Source organism: Phoxinus phoxinus (genome assembly GCF_949152265.1).
Source record: "Phoxinus phoxinus genome assembly, chromosome: 21".
Classification (NCBI taxonomy): Eukaryota; Metazoa; Chordata; class Actinopteri; order Cypriniformes; family Leuciscidae; genus Phoxinus; species Phoxinus phoxinus.
The window spans coordinates 17272186-17290240 of record NC_136896.1 but is presented as its reverse complement, the minus strand read 5'-3'; the positions used below and the strand labels follow the sequence as shown (position 1 = coordinate 17290240).

At 40.9% G+C, this 18055-nt stretch overlaps 1 protein-coding gene across 1 annotated transcript in view; it reads left to right on the top strand.

Moving 5' to 3' along the window:
• The window catches only part of trrap (transformation/transcription domain-associated protein), an 80746-nt gene extending 62899 nt beyond the window's left edge, over positions 1-17847 (top strand). Inside the window, exons 61-70 of the mRNA XM_079594548.1 lie at positions 1369-1530; positions 5165-5255; positions 5365-5564; positions 6403-6664; positions 12821-13046; positions 13541-13758; positions 14540-14724; positions 15031-15234; positions 16286-16480; positions 16574-17847. Of these exons, the coding sequence (XP_079450674.1) occupies positions 1369-1530; positions 5165-5255; positions 5365-5564; positions 6403-6664; positions 12821-13046; positions 13541-13758; positions 14540-14724; positions 15031-15234; positions 16286-16480; positions 16574-16858 (2028 nt within the window). The 3' untranslated portion in view covers positions 16859-17847. The remainder of the gene's footprint in view (positions 1-1368; positions 1531-5164; positions 5256-5364; positions 5565-6402; positions 6665-12820; positions 13047-13540; positions 13759-14539; positions 14725-15030; positions 15235-16285; positions 16481-16573) is intronic.
• The last annotated feature ends 208 nt before the right edge of the window (positions 17848-18055 follow it).

Here is an 18055-nt window from a genome sequence, read left to right as displayed (position 1 = left end):
GCATAAACCAACCAATAAAACGTCAAGATCTACTGATCAATACTATCTACTGATCGCAGCCTATCATACTGCGTAATCTAGATGACAACATGCGCTTAGTGATTTACTTGTTAAAACTGGCAAAAATGGTTGGCGGAGATGCACAGAGCATGTCATAAAAGGATAGCTTGTTTTTTGACAGGTCTGTAATTAGTTTTACCATTAAACCCATTTACCATAAAACACAGGCAAACTCAGTGCTCATTTGTGGTCCAGTAAACCCATTCTGCTCTGATGGCTTTGTTAAATGGGGGGGCATATCCGTCACTGTGTGCCATTTCTGAATTAATGTAGCTGTGGCGAGGGGATGCACTGCATTCAGACTGATGAACCTCCAATGATGGATGTAATTATATTATTAGACTAGATGATGGGTTTTGTATGGATACCATGTACATGGCAGTCCTCTGCTCTCTGTCGAGTACTGTACGCTAGATCAAACAGCTCCATTTGGCTTTTTCCTTTTTTCCAGCATGGGATTGTATGCAAGGAGCACTTTAGATTGTGTCTGGAGTGCTGCTGGCCGTTGAAGCTTTCGAGACGGTGGCGTAGTTTTCACGTGATTAATGAGAGTAGCTGCTCGCTGATTATCAGTAATTATCCGCAAGCCGTGTGGTCCGTGCTGTCCAGTGCTTAATGTCTCCATCAGGCCTCAGCAGAGATGATGGTTTATCTGTTACCGGCCACCGTACCAGAGCCCCACCAACAATAGCAAGAAAAGGCAGCAGCTGGTGGGAGTGAAGCGGCCGAGATGATTTTACAAGCCATTAAGCCCTTGAGTAGCTATTTCAAGGAGCTTGATGGCCTCATCTTCAATCGCTGACATAGTTTTAGTTTAAAATGAAAACGTTACCCGTTCAGTCCTACAGGTTGATGAACATTTTCATCCAAACCTACTTTTTATGAATGTTTGAGCCAGAGATTGGAAAAAAAAATGACTTGGAGACTTGACTTTTTAAATTACTTTTGTGACCAACCGTATGTCTACATGAAGAGGTGTTTTACACATTAATGATAATAAAAAGAAAGAGAATTTCTCATTTAAGTGAGTGTTTAAAGAAAGTTTGCTCGTTGTTTTTACATAAATTATCCCTCCTTTGCCGATTTGACTGTGTATTATAATTATTTTATATGTATTATTCATTTTAAATGTCCAGGGTATTAAATATAAAATGAATTTTGTTCAAGTAAATGTAATTGACATGAATCCTGGGTGTTTCTATTGATATCTCTAGACGTAAAATATGTATTTTTATGATCTGATTTGTCATAAACGGGTTAATAAAATCAAAACGATTATCAAAAGAGACTGTTTCTCTTCTTCTTCAGGTGCTGTGGCTGTTGAGTTTTGACGATAAGAACACCTTGGCCGACGCTGTGGACAAATACTGCATTGGAGTGCCGCCCATCCAGTGGCTGGCTTGGATCCCTCAGCTCCTCACGTGTCTGGTGGGCTCAGAGGGGAAACCACTCCTCAACCTCATAAGCCAGGTTGGATTCCACACTACATTACCTTTTCTTAGCAGTACATTCATGCTTGATATATCCGTCTAATCAAGATTAATTTCTTCTGCTGTCTTTAATAAGAGACAGTCTTCAGTCAGTCCCTTCTTTGTCAAATTAATAGTTCTACCGGTTCCCTTTTTAATTATTTGTGCAAAGCATTGTTATTAGGTTAATATCAAACAGTCTCCAACTGTGGGAACAGAACCACCAATTAAACAAGAGACTAATTTGCCCTCCTTGATGGAGTATTATTTCCAAGCCATTTAAAAAGCTCCTGAACTTCAAAGAGGAAACAGCTGCTCCAAGGGCTCAAAAGAGAGAGGGAGAAAAAAAAGATGGAGGAGAGAGTTCTGTGTTCTTTACTCACGTAAAATGACGGCTAAATCCCCCTCTCGTTCACTGACACGTTCCAAACGGGTTTTGCATGCAGCTCGACCACCTCTTTTCTCACGTACACATGCCAGACCAGCGACTTCTAATCTCTCCATTTCAGCGCTGACGTACCCGTGGAGTGGAAATGCTTCACTTTGAGATTAAGTACACTTGAGTCCCTGATAAGCACCCAATGAAATGGATATGTTTGCAAACCATAATCTCAATTAATTGAGTTGTCAAGGCTGTTTTAGGGATGACAAGTCTCCTTGTTGAAGGATCTTTGGGGTCTGATCTAAGGCGGGGATGACGAGTGAAAGGTAGATGTTTTGTAAAACTCTTGATTTTCAAGTGAAATCTCCAGCGGATGGAGCACCTTTATCTCGGGCTCTGAATTATTTAGCTGTGCTCCAGTTGGCGGGATGTTTTAAAAACGTTTAATGAAATATTGATGAAGGTGAGCTGTTGGGTGCCTTGAGATGAAACCGATGCGTGGAAAACTCAACACCTTTATGCACACAGATACCCATCACATGCCAGCACTCGCACACCCTAAAATATGATGAGAATTCTCTCCAATTTTAGGGGTGATCTCTTCCCCTTTCGCCTCGTTCATTTTTAATGCGATACTTAACAAGCTCTTAACAGAAGGTCTTAGCCGTGGCTGCTTTTCATGTAAAAGCCCATCTGGACTCAGAGGTGTCTCTTTACACCTAAAGGCCAGCCTGTTTTCCGCCGTCTGCTTGACAAAGATCGTGTTTCCACTCTAATGGCCTGCTTGAGCTGGGTGCTGTGAGACCTGAGAGGGGCTGCGGGTGGTTTGAGAAGGAACGCTGTCTGCCGCCTTCATATTTGTCTTCATCCCCCCTCACACTGATGCGGACAACATTCACACCCCTCACGGATATTGCAGCGCCAGGAGAGAAAGAAGAGAGGAACAAGTTGATAAGAATGTTTTTGGGACTATTACATAACAATAAAAGGATCCAAATATTGGGTTATGAGTCAGACCCCTATGTTGGTTGGATTTAAAGTATAGAGCCTGGGGGCAGGCTTTACCATTCGTACTGATTTCATTTGATTGGTAACAGCCCTATTGTGTCTTAATATTGTAATAGAATTAAATGTAAGAATTTGACACAAGATGATGCAAACATTTAATATTAGCGTTATAAAGCCCATAAAAGGTAAAAATCAATTTAAAGTTGTTGGAAAATATCATTTCTGTCACTGCTATGAACTGACCATCACACAGAATATGAAAAATATCAAAAACTTTAGGAGTCAGCTGTCAACGGCAGTCCTAAACCTGCCAACACAATAAACACACTCACCAAAATACCGTCTAATTATCATTATCAATAAAATATTGAGTTTTTTATTTTATTTTATTTTTTATCAATATCGCACAGCCCTAACTGCTATAAATAATTTTTAGCGGCCATGAAACTGAATACTAACTACTAACAGTAGTTTTCAGGTACATAACTTTATAAATTAAAAAGAGATTAATCCTTATTAAACTTACAAAAGTTGTTCAATCAAGAGCAGTTAGTGATTTTCTTTTGTTTGATTAACATTAAAAACACAGCAGCTGGAATATTAAGAGCAAATGCACCGATCCAATATACTGATACTGGACGCATGCGCTTTCTTTCTGGACTGTTTATGTTCACTTTAGATTCAACCGAGTTTACTAGGACACTCACCGAGACGGGCATTTTTTTTACATTATTTTAGCACACTACGACTTGAAACAGAGCTAATTTTATTGTCTTCTGCTTGAATGTTTAAATTGGCAAGGCTTAAACTTTTGACACGATGCTGCACTGGCCCGTCAACTGTCAAGAGGGTCATGTTCTCGCATTGCATTGTTAGAATTCATAAATATGTTACCGGACAACTGGCAATTGACAGTTTCGTTTACTCGACAACGCAGATTTTTACTCGCATTTGGCGCTTGGTGAGTGTTAATTTTAGACATGTATGTATGTGTAAATGTTTATGTATATTAGAAATGCACGGATCAGCTCTAACAACATTTTAATCTGCTGTTAAAAAGAAATCATCCACCTGAACCTACGGTCTTAGGCTTTATTAGTATGTCATATACATACAGCGCTTCAGAGCCGTTATATATCACTGTCACATACCCAGCACTTGATTCGTCCTTATTAACTACTCCACTATAACACTCCCACACAATACTTTTCTTTCTTTCTTTCCTTCCTTTTGTTTTGTTTTTAAATTTATCTCGGATCGGTTTTGCCTCCATTGCTGCTTAAACAAATGGACCCTGCTACTGCATTGCATATTTCCATCATTAATTGTCATCCACAATTAATCAGAAATGTTAATGTTATTTTTTTATTACTTGACCCCCACCCCTGATCCACAGATTATCCACAGTGTCTCCGGATTTAACCGTGATCCGCGCATCACTAATATATATGTATATGGGTGTTTGTGTGTGTGTATAGTGACGATTATAAAGATAACTATAATGATTTGTATATTAATCACTATAAAAACTATATTACCGGTAGTGTCCACACCATGCACGTTATTGTTCTGTTTATTCTGAGCATGCGCTGCAATCATAGCGTCTTCCTCTTTAAATGCTCAAGCTCTTTAAAGCAAGGTGAATTCTAATCGGCTGTCAACTTTTATCGTTCATCAGCTGGAAAAAAAACGAATTCTGAAAGTGATTCCAACGATATTGTTTCTCTGTGCCGTTATAGTTGTGGTGTGGATTTTGCTATTCTTTTATATTTAGAATGATTTTTACAACTGTACCTTTATCGTTATAGTTATCGTCCTTGCTGTGAACGGGCCTTTACTGTGATATTACGCATGATCAACCCTGCGCTAGTTAATTAAAAAATACTTTTGTTCTTAGTGCAAATGTATCATTGCCTTTTTGATAAATACATGATCTTTTGGGCTAAAGCATGAAACATCCTGAGCCTTCTTTTTGTGATGCTGTTCAAGGACACAGCAGATCTCCGAAAAGGAGAAAGTGTACACTCGGGTTTGACAAGCTTTTAGCGAGTGTCATATTGAGCCATGGTTTTAATCTGCCCTTGATGTTTGTCCATCTCATTGCTTTCCCCCTACGGTTTCATTTTCAAAAGCCTGCACTATCACAGAGAAGTTTCAAAACATGTCAGCACAACGTTTCTCACTCTCGCTCTGACCCAAGCCCACAGGGCCGATCTGAAATGTAATCTGCAACTGTTTCTCTCAGGTGGGACGTGTCTACCCTCAAGCAGTGTACTTTCCGATCCGAACCCTGTACCTGACGCTGAAAATCGAGCAGAGGGAGCGCTACAAGAGCGGTATGACTGGAGTTTTTTCAGAATGTTGATATCCAACAATATAAAGTCCTACAAAAGTCAACTTTTTTTTTCTTTCCTTCATGTGCTGTTGTTTCTCACTTTTCCTCAGACTCTGGCCAGCAGCAGCCCAGTTCAGCAGCTGCCCAGACCCACTCTGCGTCTGACCCAGGTCCCATCCGTGCCACCGCTCCCATGTGGCGCTGCAGCCGGATCATGCACATGCAGCGTGAGCTCCATCCCACCCTTCTTTCTTCTCTGGAGGGCATCGTGGACCAGATGGTCTGGTTCAGGGAGAACTGGCATGAGGAGGTGAGTGGTTTTATGTGTTAAAGAGAGAGTTTTTGTATTCCAAAGGTGAGTGGCTACCTTAAAGCACATCAGCCCCAAGCGCAAGTTAAACATGACATGAATGCGTTTTCTGTCCGGTTTGCTTACGTTCTTTAGTCTCATGCTGCATGCTCTCGTACACGTAGCTGTTTTCAGAGGGCCGGCTGACTAGATGAAACCTGACAGAGGGGAACGATTGGGGCTCAGTGAGGCTGAAAAGTGGTTTTGGAGTGCAGGTGGACATTGGCGCTTCAGTGCTAATCGGGCTTTGGCGAGGGGCTCGTCGTGATTGATGGGTGAGGGGAGTGTAGACTGAACGTGTGGAGATTGGATTGCTGTGACAGGGCTGATGCGCTGATGCGTCGAGACTGGACAGGGATTCAAGAGCCCCAGTCCTGTGGGGACGCTCGGCGACAAACGTCCGATGAAGAGGAGAGAAAAAGGGCGAGGAAAGAAAGTTTAGCAAGGAGAACTGGAGGATGAAATAAATTGGCATTGAGAGAGCTCAGTGAAGTAAAACATGGGTTTAATTTTCCAGACATTGATGAAGTGTAGTCCCAGACTAAATTAGTCTGTTAATGGTGATCTTCTTCACTTGAAGTCTAAGCTTAATCTCCGCAGCAGAGACCGGTAGAGGCAGGCTTTTACTGATCTCTCTGGTGAACATATTCGCCTCTGAAGGATTTTTAGTATTATCAAAATGGCAAATTGGATTGAATATGTGGGAATGGTGTTATCCTTCATGGTAAATTGATAAAAACTGGTTAACCATTCATCCTTGTCTCTTGGTTTCTCATCTTTCCCTCATTTCCTTCCCCAGGTTTTGCGGCAGCTACAGCAGGGCTTGGCGAAATGCTACTCTGTGGCATTCGAAAAGAGCGGAGCTGTGTCTGATGCTAAAATCACTCCACATACTCTCAACTTTGTGAAAAAGCTGGTCAGCACGTTTGGCGTGGGCCTGGAGAATGTCTCTAATGTGTCCACCATGTTCTCCAGTGCCGCCTCAGAGTCCCTGGCCCGCCGAGCTCAAGCCACCGCTCAAGACCCTGTGTTTCAGAAGATGAAGGGCCAGTTCACCACAGGTCAGAAAACACAATTAAATTCTTGTGCATGTTATTTTACATAGAAAAATATATTTCAGCAAAGTTAAATTTTTCCACCTCTAAGTAAAAAAAATGCAATTTCTTGCGTCTAAATCTGACATGACAAAGAGTTTATTTGTAGGCAGTTTGAAAGATTATACAGGGTCTTCCTACAGTAGCAGTTTTCAAACGAGGGTCGCGAATAACATTACATTACATTAAAAGTGCTGAGCTGAATTTTTGTGCCATCTGTGCACAACAGTGTTTTAAATGAGAATAAAGTAAAATGCAAGAAGTGTGAAGTCCGCACACTGATATTAACTGCTTCCAAAATGGATTTTATTTTTAAAAAAGGCAACGTTTCGACCCTCAGGTCTTCATCAGGCACAAAATAAAGTCAAATGCGCCTTTAGCCCCATTGTATTCTGTATGCTTGGCTTAAGAATAGGCATATGGGTCACATCCATTATTATATTATTTTGAATTCGCTTATATAATTTTTTTTTATTTTGTGCTGTTTGTCACTTTTATTCGTTTTTTTTTATAAAAAAAATTATATATAATATAAAATATTTCTATAAAAAAATTGTTTTAGTATTTTTATATTTTGTAATTTAAGTGCTTGAACTTATTTCAGTTAGTTGCCATGGCAATTTTTGCTTAAAGGTACAATATGAAGGGTTGTTCGCCGCCAGGGGTCGCTAACCTCTTACAATAACAAAGGCGTATATTGTGGCGCAAAGCATTAAGCGGAATTATGGATCTTGTCGTCAAGCTGATGGATCTTTTATGGATGAGTGAATACATGAGTATGAAGCAGAGCGCGATTGCTAATGAGAGACGTAGCCTACACGCACCACACGCAACGCGGCCACACGCAACACTGATATAAAGGAATATGGACATTTCATTCTACCGAACTACACGCAAGTGCTGAATTACTACTCACACAGGTCAGTTTATTAGACGAATTAAACTTGTGAGGTAACGCAGCGCTGTTTCACTTGCTCTAACACTTACACTATCACACTAAACGGCATTTGAGTGTGTTGAATGTTGTTTGTTGGCTATATGAGACTAGCAGTAAGCTAGATCAACATTAAAATAACATACAGATCATATTCTAACATTTCATCATGTTGAACTAAATAACATTGATTAGTTGTATGTACATTTGCTCACCTGTCTTATAAAGTACATGCAACACTCGCGTCTCTGTCAAGTCGAAGTTAGTCGCGGAGCTCTCTGCCTCTCGAAAGATGTTGATTTTCGTTTTAATCCTCTTTTTGTCTCAGTCTGCTTGCCATGGTCCATAATGTTTGGAAAAAAAAACAGCATGAGCGTCCTGCTAGGCATAACCCAGTTGTCCACGTCTGTCTCCATGGTTACTATGGCAGTACGAGCGGAAACCGAGGGTAACGTGTATATGACGCCATTGACTGGCGACTCCCTCACCCCTGCTCACACGCCCCGTTTCCTTGGTTTAAATCGCACTTTTCTCACGATTTACAAATAGTTGGAAACATTTGGGATATTGTAAGTAATCAACTAAACAAAATATATGACATTGGCCTAGTGGTTTTTGGATATTTTACTGCTAAAATCTGACATATTGTACCTTTAAGCTTTATCTAATATATATATTTTTTATTTCAGCTTTATATAAATTACCGAAAAAAATTATTAGTTTTAGTTTAAGAACAACACTTGATAGTATAAACTTGTCTTGTGATTCTAATCTCTATTAAATTCATTTAAGATTCGTATCCAATGAAAAATCATCTAAATAATTGGTCATGGTCTGGGAACCCTCATTATAGCTGGATTTTCTTGATCCAATCAAATCTCAAAATCAACGCCCACCTTTATTCTGTTTCACTTTAAAATGGCATATTTCAGAAATTTAGTGCGTTCTGAATACTGTTTTTTCAAATGTAGTTCAATATCATTGACACAGATGAAATAATTCAAGTCCGCTGACTCTTTGAGAATGAGCTGTCACACGTGGAATTCTCACAGAAGTGTCGGCAGAAGTCTAAACTGCAGGCAAGCGCACTTAAAGGATCAAGTCCCCTGTGCACAATTACACATGCTTTCGTTCTTGTCTCTGTTCTGCATAACCACTTCTGCCCAGAGTTAACCACAGGCCTCTCCACCAGACCGACTCAGAGAATAATTGGCTCTGTGAACCATGTGATTAGATTTAATGGGAAGATGACTATGGGCAGAACTGTGTGTGTGTATAAAGGTGCTGTTGACTGTAAAGAAATTACACAGCTTTAAGTCAACATGCTCAAAAAAAAAAAAAAAAAAAACTACACATGCCAATTTTGTGTGGAATGGTTTGGAGGAAAAAAATAACTTTTTTTGTGTGTGTGGTAATTTGCTAAATGTTTTGTATTTTGTAATATTACTTTTATTTATTTAAAATGTGATTAAGTTTCATTAGGTTAAGGGGAAGTGTGTAATTTCTGTCACTTATGATACCAAAGAAAATAGCAAACGCTCCACCTTTCTTCCATTTTTCAACAATACGGTTTTCCCCCAAACTCATTCCACAGGATGAGCTTTGTTACCCAATAATCTGGCCCACTTTTACTCATGAACCTTTAAATCATAGTCTCCTTTTGTTTTGTTTGTGTGTTTGTTTTACTTTTAGTGAGGAACCAAATGCTGTATTTTTTTTTCTGTGACTTTACCTTTAAATCCCAAATGTCCTTCACCCCCCTCGAGATGTTTGTTTATAAAATCTCTCTGAGTACAGAAGAAGTTGCCACGGCTCTTTCCTGGGGCCAGTTTTGTACACATTGCCCGACAATAACCTTCTAGTGCCCCCAGTGTAGACCTGGCTCTCAGGAAGCAGAGCATGTGTGATCCGAGGCGTATGTTAAAACAAACTCCCCCTCAGCTGTCCTCTGCTCAGGAGTGCAGAATATGTTTATACTTTCCTTCCCTGTCCACCTACAGTCTCTCCACCTCAGTAAACCTTGAGTCCTGGAGCTACTGTTCTTGTTTGCTTCATATTGAGTTCTATCCGGAGGCCTGTGTGTGTGCATGGCCCTAGAGGACTGTTAAGAGTGTAAGGGTGTAAAACAGATGTTGTGGTGCCAGCTGTCTCTGGGCAGTGAGGCGTGGCCAGCGCGCCCTGAGCCTTCTTTACTCACCTGACACAGCGTTCTACTGGGAATGAGTTTTTGGAGGGGAACCAGCCTCTTCAATCTCTGTATCCTTCTCTCCTTTTCCCTCAAAGTTTCTACTTCCAAACTCTCCATTCCAACACGTGTCCAAACAAACACTCGGCACCATTTTTCACCATCACATGCAAGCCAGGTGTATGTTATTGTTTATCATAATGTGGTCTGCCCAAATACTTTTTTTTGCAAACAATATAATTTATTTTTTTACTTTTGATGACATCTCATTCAAATGTTTTTTTTTGCTCTCAAAGAATATTTGGCCAAATTAAGAAAATGTCATACTTGTATTAAAGACATAAACATGTTAAAATTAAACTATACGAAATTAAATTATTTTGAATGAAAATGTAAAAATTATAAATTTGCTTATATTTTAAGTAAAATGTATATTTTGATATATAAAAAAATGGGTGTGTACTATGGACATTGGGAGATTTTCCTGAGGTAAATGTAATGTTCGATGACAAGTTGTTGACAAGCTTTTTTTATTGACATCTTCCTGTGGTTTAATACTGATTGGGTGATGGCATAACACTTCTACACCGAACGAGAGCGGCACAGTGAACACGGAAAAAGGAAAGAGTCCATTAATGATAATAATAATTTGTTACATTTACATAGCGCTTTTCTGGGTACTCAAAGTGCTTTACATATGGAAGGGGGGGAATCTCCTCAACCATCACCAATGTGCAGCATCCACCTGGATGATGCGACGGCAGCCATATTGCGCCAGAACGCCCACCACACACCAGCTTACTGGTGGAGAGGAGACGGATTGATAAATCCAATTACCGGTAGTAGCCGATATATATGGGGATGGTTAGGAGGTCAATGGGCAAATTTAGCCAGGATGCTATACCCTTTTTTTTTTCCTTTTTTTGAAAGACATCCTGCAATTTTTAATGATCACAGAGAGCCAGGACCTCGGTTTAACGTCTCATCCGAAGGGCAGTGCTTTGACATTATAGTGTCCCCATCACTATACTGGGGCGTTAGGACCCACACAGACCATAGGGTGAGGACTCCCTGCTGACCTCACTAACACCTCTTCCAGCAGCACCCAGGTTTTTCCCAGGAGGTCTCCCATCCAGGTACTGACCAGACTCAGCCCTGCTTAGCTTCAGTGGGTGACCAGTCTTGGGATAACGGGTGATATGGCTGCTGGCATTAGAATCAGTGTTACATCTACAATCTACTCTGAAAACTGAGTTACATTTGCTCCATACGAGACACTTAGCTATATAGTTTCAAATATATGGGAGTTCATAACATTTTAATATTTTTAAATTATTTTTTCTTGAATATCCCTTTGGAGATTTTTGTATTTTTTCTTTACAAACACCAATATACAGATACGTTTTTAAAATGCATGCTTAAATTGTGTACCTTTCATTTTTTATTTAAAGTAATAATGTAGTGCTGGGTAAAAAATACTAAAAGTACTGTGATAGAATACTAGTGGTGTTTATATTTCTGAAATGCTTGTTTTACCTTCGCGGGGTTATGCTATTCTCGAGCATTGCTGTCTACATTGATCTAAAGCGGGAGCGTGTCTGCGGGGCCGAGGCTGTTTCAGGGCTCCTGTTGTGCTGTACACTGTGTTCACTCAGGCATTTCTGTGATGGAATTTAAAGTAGAGAATTCACCGGAGACTGCTGCACAGCGAGCAGCGCAGGCAGACGGCCGATGGGGGGGGGGAGGTATTTTTAGCGCTTGGCCACCTCCACTGCCCGAGCATTATTAGGTGCAGAAAACTTCCGCCTACTGTGTATCTCATTCACAGGTCAGAGAGCAGAGACTTTGTTTTCTACAGCAGCAGGGAGCTCAAATCCCCCTAGAGTTGAACTGATCCTGGGTCAGTGAGAAGGCTGAAACTGAGCGCACCGTACACCCCATCCATGCTCAAAGATGCTACATTTATCAGAAAAGAACCCGTGCGGCCCAGGAGGTGCCGTTATCTGAAAAACCCCTCGCTTCGGGCCACTGCCGCTGCAGGGGATTGTCTGTTCATTTTTTTCTAAATTGATTGCACCAAGTCGACCACTGCGCGTAGCTGTGCTTTTCAAGTCAAATCTCTTTCTTAATGCTCACTGGTCATTAAGCACCTAAACAGTCTTAAAGTCTCTCAGAAAGAGTCAGATTGGCGGAGATTACAGAGCCTGTCTGATTTCATAAGACATCATCTAATTTGGGGCATGGAAATGGGCGGGAGCCGCAGTGCTTATGGCAGTTTACTGCTAAACAAAATGTCACACAGGACGTTGACGATATTGCAAGTGTCATGCGAGCAGTAAGAGTTTCTTAAATGGCCTTTCATTATGTGTGGCAGCCACATCTCACTGGCTTTGACAAGAGTGGCAGCTCAATGCAAGATGCTTTTGAATTAAAGCCTCTTCTGCCAAAGCGTTAATTATACAAAGATATTTTTTCTGCAGGGTTTTTTTTCCTCTTAAATGTCTAAAATGAAATGCCAAGCCATTTCAGTATCTGCGGTATGTGGTTTTATTAATGTGGCGCAACAGAAGTATGAAAGTGGAGCAGTTTTTAGCCTATTTGATAAAGATGTTCTGGCCTGGAGGTTGTCTCTAAAATTGGGAACGTGGCTTGCATTCCGACCATACCTTTTGTGCTTGTTCTCCAACTTAATGCACAATGTCATTTAGAAGTTGCATTGAGCAGTTAATCCTTTTTTTTTTTTTCTCATGATGTTATCAGCACCATCACGTCGCAAGGGGAACCTGGGAGGAAGTGCACTACTTCTGTTTCCCTGATCCAAAGATAACGTCTCCTCCCGTCTCAGTCTCTCTGGCACTTTTGCTCCGCCACGTGTACCTATTTCACACATCCAAAGTCTTTTCCTCAACCTGTTTTTATTCCATCTTCTTTTGCAGGTTTTTTTTTCTTAGCAACCTATATGTTCCTCTGTTTTACCGTGCCCCGTCACTCTTTCCGTACACAGATTTTGACTTCAGTGTTCCCGGCTCCATGAAGCTGCACAATCTAATTTCAAAGCTGAAGAAGTGGATCAAGATCCTGGAAGCCAAGACGAAGCAGCTGCCTAAGTTCTTCCTGATAGAGGAGAAATGCCGTTTCCTTAGCAACTTCTCGGCCCAGACTGCCGAAGTGGAGATCCCGGGAGAGTTCCTCATGCCTAAGCCCACACACTATTACATCAAGATTGCCAGGTAACAATTAATCCACACCAGGGATGGGGTTGTGCTGGTCGACTGATCATTTAGTCATCCAATAACTGACTAGTTGATCTGTCTTAAGGAAGTCATAAATAATTAGCATAGTTTCAACAATACCTGATGAATTTTGCCGCATAAAATAATCAACTCTCAAAATCACAAAAAAAATTTAAAAACGAAGGTAGTCACCCTCACTAATCATTCTAAACACTAAATTTATTTTAGCAAATTGCATCTGTGTAGGGGCCAGCAAAAACCAAATCTATCCTAATTATTCAGGACTGGCTTTAGACAAATAAGTTGACTAGTGATTTTTAAAGGTAGCTTCATGTTCTTAATACACACTTGGACTCGTAGGTGGTTTTTGATTACATTTTATTCTCCCGTTGGAGTTCTAAGCTAGACTCCAGCTGGGACCTTAATTCTTTGTGATTACTTTATCACTTACCCATCATTCTCTCTCTCACCCTCTTACTCTACCTCCTAAGGTTCATGCCCAGGGTTGAGATTGTTCAAAAGCACAACACAGCTGCTCGACGCCTCTACATCCGTGGGCACAACGGCAAGATCTATCCGTACTTGGTGATGAATGACGCATGTCTGACGGAGTCCCGCAGAGAGGAGCGTGTGCTGCAGCTCTTGCGGCTACTCAACCCCTGCCTGGAGAAGAGGAAAGAGACCACCAAGAGACACCTCTTCTTCACAGGTACTGCGGTAACCACAGATCACACAGAAACGGCCCCTTCCCCATGACTACATCTATTTATGTCAGCAATTTGGACATGACCTTTCGTTTCAATGGCGAGGTTTAAGGCTGAAGTTTATTTGTAATACATATATATTATAATTAAAGTATAATTAAAACAGTATAAAGAATAAAATAAATTATTTTATATACATGAAAATTTGTAAATACATTTTTACTTCTCTAGTGACGTATATTTTAAATTGTGGCATAGATCTGCCCCATTTGAATGCTGTCCATTTGCGCTCAGTGATGGACTCAATGGCCTAGTTGCTCTCAGACAGATTGGGGAGGTAGAAGAGAAGAAAGAGGCAAGATTGAGGTGAAAAGTACCAGAAAAGCAGAAGAAGAAAGAGAGGGGACTGGAGCAGAAGGAATGAAAATGAGGTTGCTCTTCTCCCTGTGGAGACTAAGGGAGGAAGATCTAAATTGTCTTTTTTGTGACAGACACATTAAAGATGAAACTCTCTCAGGTCAAAGGTCCAGGGTGCCACGGTTTAGCTTTTCGCTGGAACATTTTGTCTTTACTTTTTTTAAATGAAAAGAAAAGAGGTTGATTTTGATGCTGTAACGCAATTAATAATCTTAGGGATGGTTAAATGCACATTCTATCTTATCATGAATTAATGCATTTCTCTAAAGTTATTTATTAGATTGTTTTATGAGGTATGAGAGTGTCCCAGTGGTCATGCGGCATGCTTACCAGCAGAGTACATCCTCCTTAAATCTGTTCTCTTCCCAGTCCCAAGGGTGGTGGCTGTGTCTCCTCAAATGCGGTTAGTGGAGGACAATCCATCGTCTCTGTCTCTGGTGGAAATATACAAGCAACGATGTGCTAAGAAGGGCATTGAGCACGACAACCCCATTTCCCGCTATTATGACCGGCTTGCGACTGTTCAGGCTAGAGGAACTCAAGCCAGCCATCAGGTATGCCATGAATAATGTAAAAACTATATCAATTAAAAAGGTATGAAAATTTCATGAGCATATTTCCTATATTTATATTTTATATATAGATCTGGATGCCTAATGGAAGTGTGAATAGTAATAATAATATATAATAGAATAACAATAGATTTGGCTTGGTGAATAATAAAAAAACAGTAAATACCCTTACTTTTTGATTTTGGCTGGAAATGAACGGGACATTTATCCTAATATGCAGTTAAGTAAATGAACCAATAAAATAGCTTTTCTATCTTTTCAAGTCATCTTTTTTGTCCATGTTTTAAGGTCCTGCGTGACATTCTTAAGGAGGTCCAGGGCAACATGGTTCCTCGTAGCATGTTGAAGGAGTGGGCTCTGCACACCTTCCCCAACGCCACAGACTACTGGACTTTCCGCAAAATGTTCACCATCCAGCTTGCTCTAATCGGCCTGGCTGAGTTCATGCTGCACCTGAACCGTCTCAACCCAGAGATGCTGCAGATCGCACAGGTACCTGAATGACTCGACGTAATGGAACTGATCTCATACTTGATACTAGCTCTCTTTCATCAAATATACATGCATCCAATAAGTCCAGTGTGTTTGGGTCATCACACATGCTTCAGTTTTTGTTGGCCACTCTCTAGCTGTCCTGCAACATTTGCGATATGGTATCGTGTCAATGCAGGTCCGCAGAGTGCATTTGAAAGTCTTTTATTAGATATGTGCGTCAAACAAGCACCTCATCCTATGATTCTTATCTGCAGTTTTCTGACAGGCGGACGACTGGGCGGCTAAGTGGGTATAGTAAGCCCCCTTGCTGCCGGTTCCACTCTACAGATCTCATTAGGCACTGGGAGATTACCACGGCAGGCAGAGCGGACAAGCAGATATGTGCTGTCTTTGTCTCTGTCGCTCGCTCTCTCTCTCAATAACACACACAAACCATCATGCATTTCCCTGGTGTATCACTTCCAGAGTAGCTCTGGGTCCAGAGATTGGTCCTGTGCAGGGTCTAAATACTGAACTTGAATCACGTTTGAACTTGTTCTTATTGACACTTCATCATTACTAAACAAAACAAAATCTAAATTTAGACAATTTTTCAGATAATTATATTATTATATGAAATATAATCTTAAGCATGTTCTCTGTGAAATACTTTATTGGTGATGACGACGACGCTCTACGTCAAGGGCATCAGAAGGCAAATGGAGACTTTTGTTCATACGCTGAAATGCTGATGCTGACCACAGTGGGTGTAGGATCGATTCTTCCTCACATTTTTGTGGTCGGATGTCTACAACGCTATCCGTTTTTTCCCAGAGTGCTATAGATTAGCTGTTTTCTGATGTTGCTCCCACTTGAGTCCCACATGAGCAAATGAGCTCCTTTCCCAAATTTGCTTTATTTCTCTGGATGGAAACTAATGACTTGGCGCCACATGATATTTATCTCTCAAAGTTAGCTGAAGTCTGCAAATTGTACTTTCGGTTTGACAAGGTCAGATTCTCTGAGATTAATTAAATGACACCACCCTAATGTGTTGTTCCCCCAACAGGACACAGGAAAACTCAATGTATCATACTTCCGCTTCGATATTAATGATGCCACTGGTGATCTGGATGCCAACCGGCCCGTCCCCTTCAGGCTGACGCCCAACATCTCTGAGTTCCTGACCACCATCGGTGTATCTGGACCCCTCACGGCTTCCATGATAGCGGTAGCACGTTGCTTTGCTCAGCCTAACTTCAAGGTACGCTTTACGGAGAACAAGAATAATGAGCCTCTACACTTACAGTCTCTAGGATTCTCGACCCACTCTTAATCTGTGTCTCCTCTCAATCAGGTCGATGGCATCTTGAAAGCAGTTCTTCGGGACGAAATCATCGCTTGGCATAAGAAAACGCAGGAGGATACATCCATGCCTCTGTCCCCAGCTGGACAACCTGAGAACATGGACAGCCAGCAGCTGGTGTCTCTGGTCCAGAAAGCTGTCACAGCCATCATGACCCGCCTTCACAACTTGGCCCAGTTTGAGGGTGGTGAGAGTAAAGTAAACACGCTGGTGGCAGCCGCTAACAGCCTGGACAACCTGTGCCGCATGGATCCTGCCTGGCACCCCTGGTTGTAGGTTGTGTAAAGAAAGAAATCCTGGCAGATCTCAGAGAAATGCAATACTGTGAAAGAGAATGTCAGAATGGATGAATTTGTCCTGCACATGTTAAAAAAAAATGCCTTGGTTTGAATTCAAGTATTTGGAAGGGGTTATAAAATGTGCAAACTGTAATTAAAAAAGAACATGATATTACCTAAGATCTTTAGTATTCACTGTTATATTCACAGGTAAGAGATACATGCAGCTTTGTTTGGCTGGACAGAGACTATTGTAAAACTGGCGAGCTTTGTAAAGTGCTTTTGCTGAGACTGTCGTGATTGTCAGCGAAGAAGTGTGACGGTACAATACAGCCTTTAAGAAAACACTGTTTCCACAGCCTGCTCTTGGCTCCACACTGGAAGAGGGTGCCGCAGCTATCCCAGCAGATTTTATGCAACTCCCATCAAGCTCTCCTTTTACGCCTCTGCCATTTCTCTCTGACTGATGGCAGCTTTTTAATTTACATGAATCAACACTCAGAAATGTTCAGCATGTTGTTGTGTTATGTCATTATTTAAAATTGTATGTGGGCATTTTTTTTTTTACCTTTGTACATGTAAAAATGACATTGCATCCCCTAATTGCTTGTACTTTTCTACAGGTTTGTGCAATTTAAAGCCACCATGTTACTGTCAAACATTCGACCGTAGATGCATTGTCTTTTTTTTTTTCAAAATACTCTGGAAAGGCAAAGACTTATGAGCGTTAAGACTGGGGTAGCTTTATATTTAGCTCATTTTTAGTTACTCATAGCAGCACATACAATTATTTTATCCGTTATTACAGCTCAAAGGTTTTCAACTTTGCCTTTTTAGGAGTGTCCCAAAGCGTTTGTATCTCAATGATGCGCCTAAAAGCATTTTTGTATACATTCCCCTCTTTTGTAAAGGTACAGGATATTGTGCCAACATATGAAAAGTTACCTCTGCAATGTAAATATGCATTTTGTTTTAATAAAATGCTCTTTTTCAAGAAAAGAAAAAACCCATTGGTGTTTTCATAAGAACGTCTGTGGATGTGTAGCCCGGCTGTGATATGTATCTCTGTGGGTGGTTGATTGAAGGACACTTTCAGAAAGAATAACCTTGTCTCTCGGCTGATTGCCTGAAGTACAGGAGAGGACCTGAGTGAGAGCACGCCGTGGAGTCATTCGCATCAGGTCAGATCTCAGTC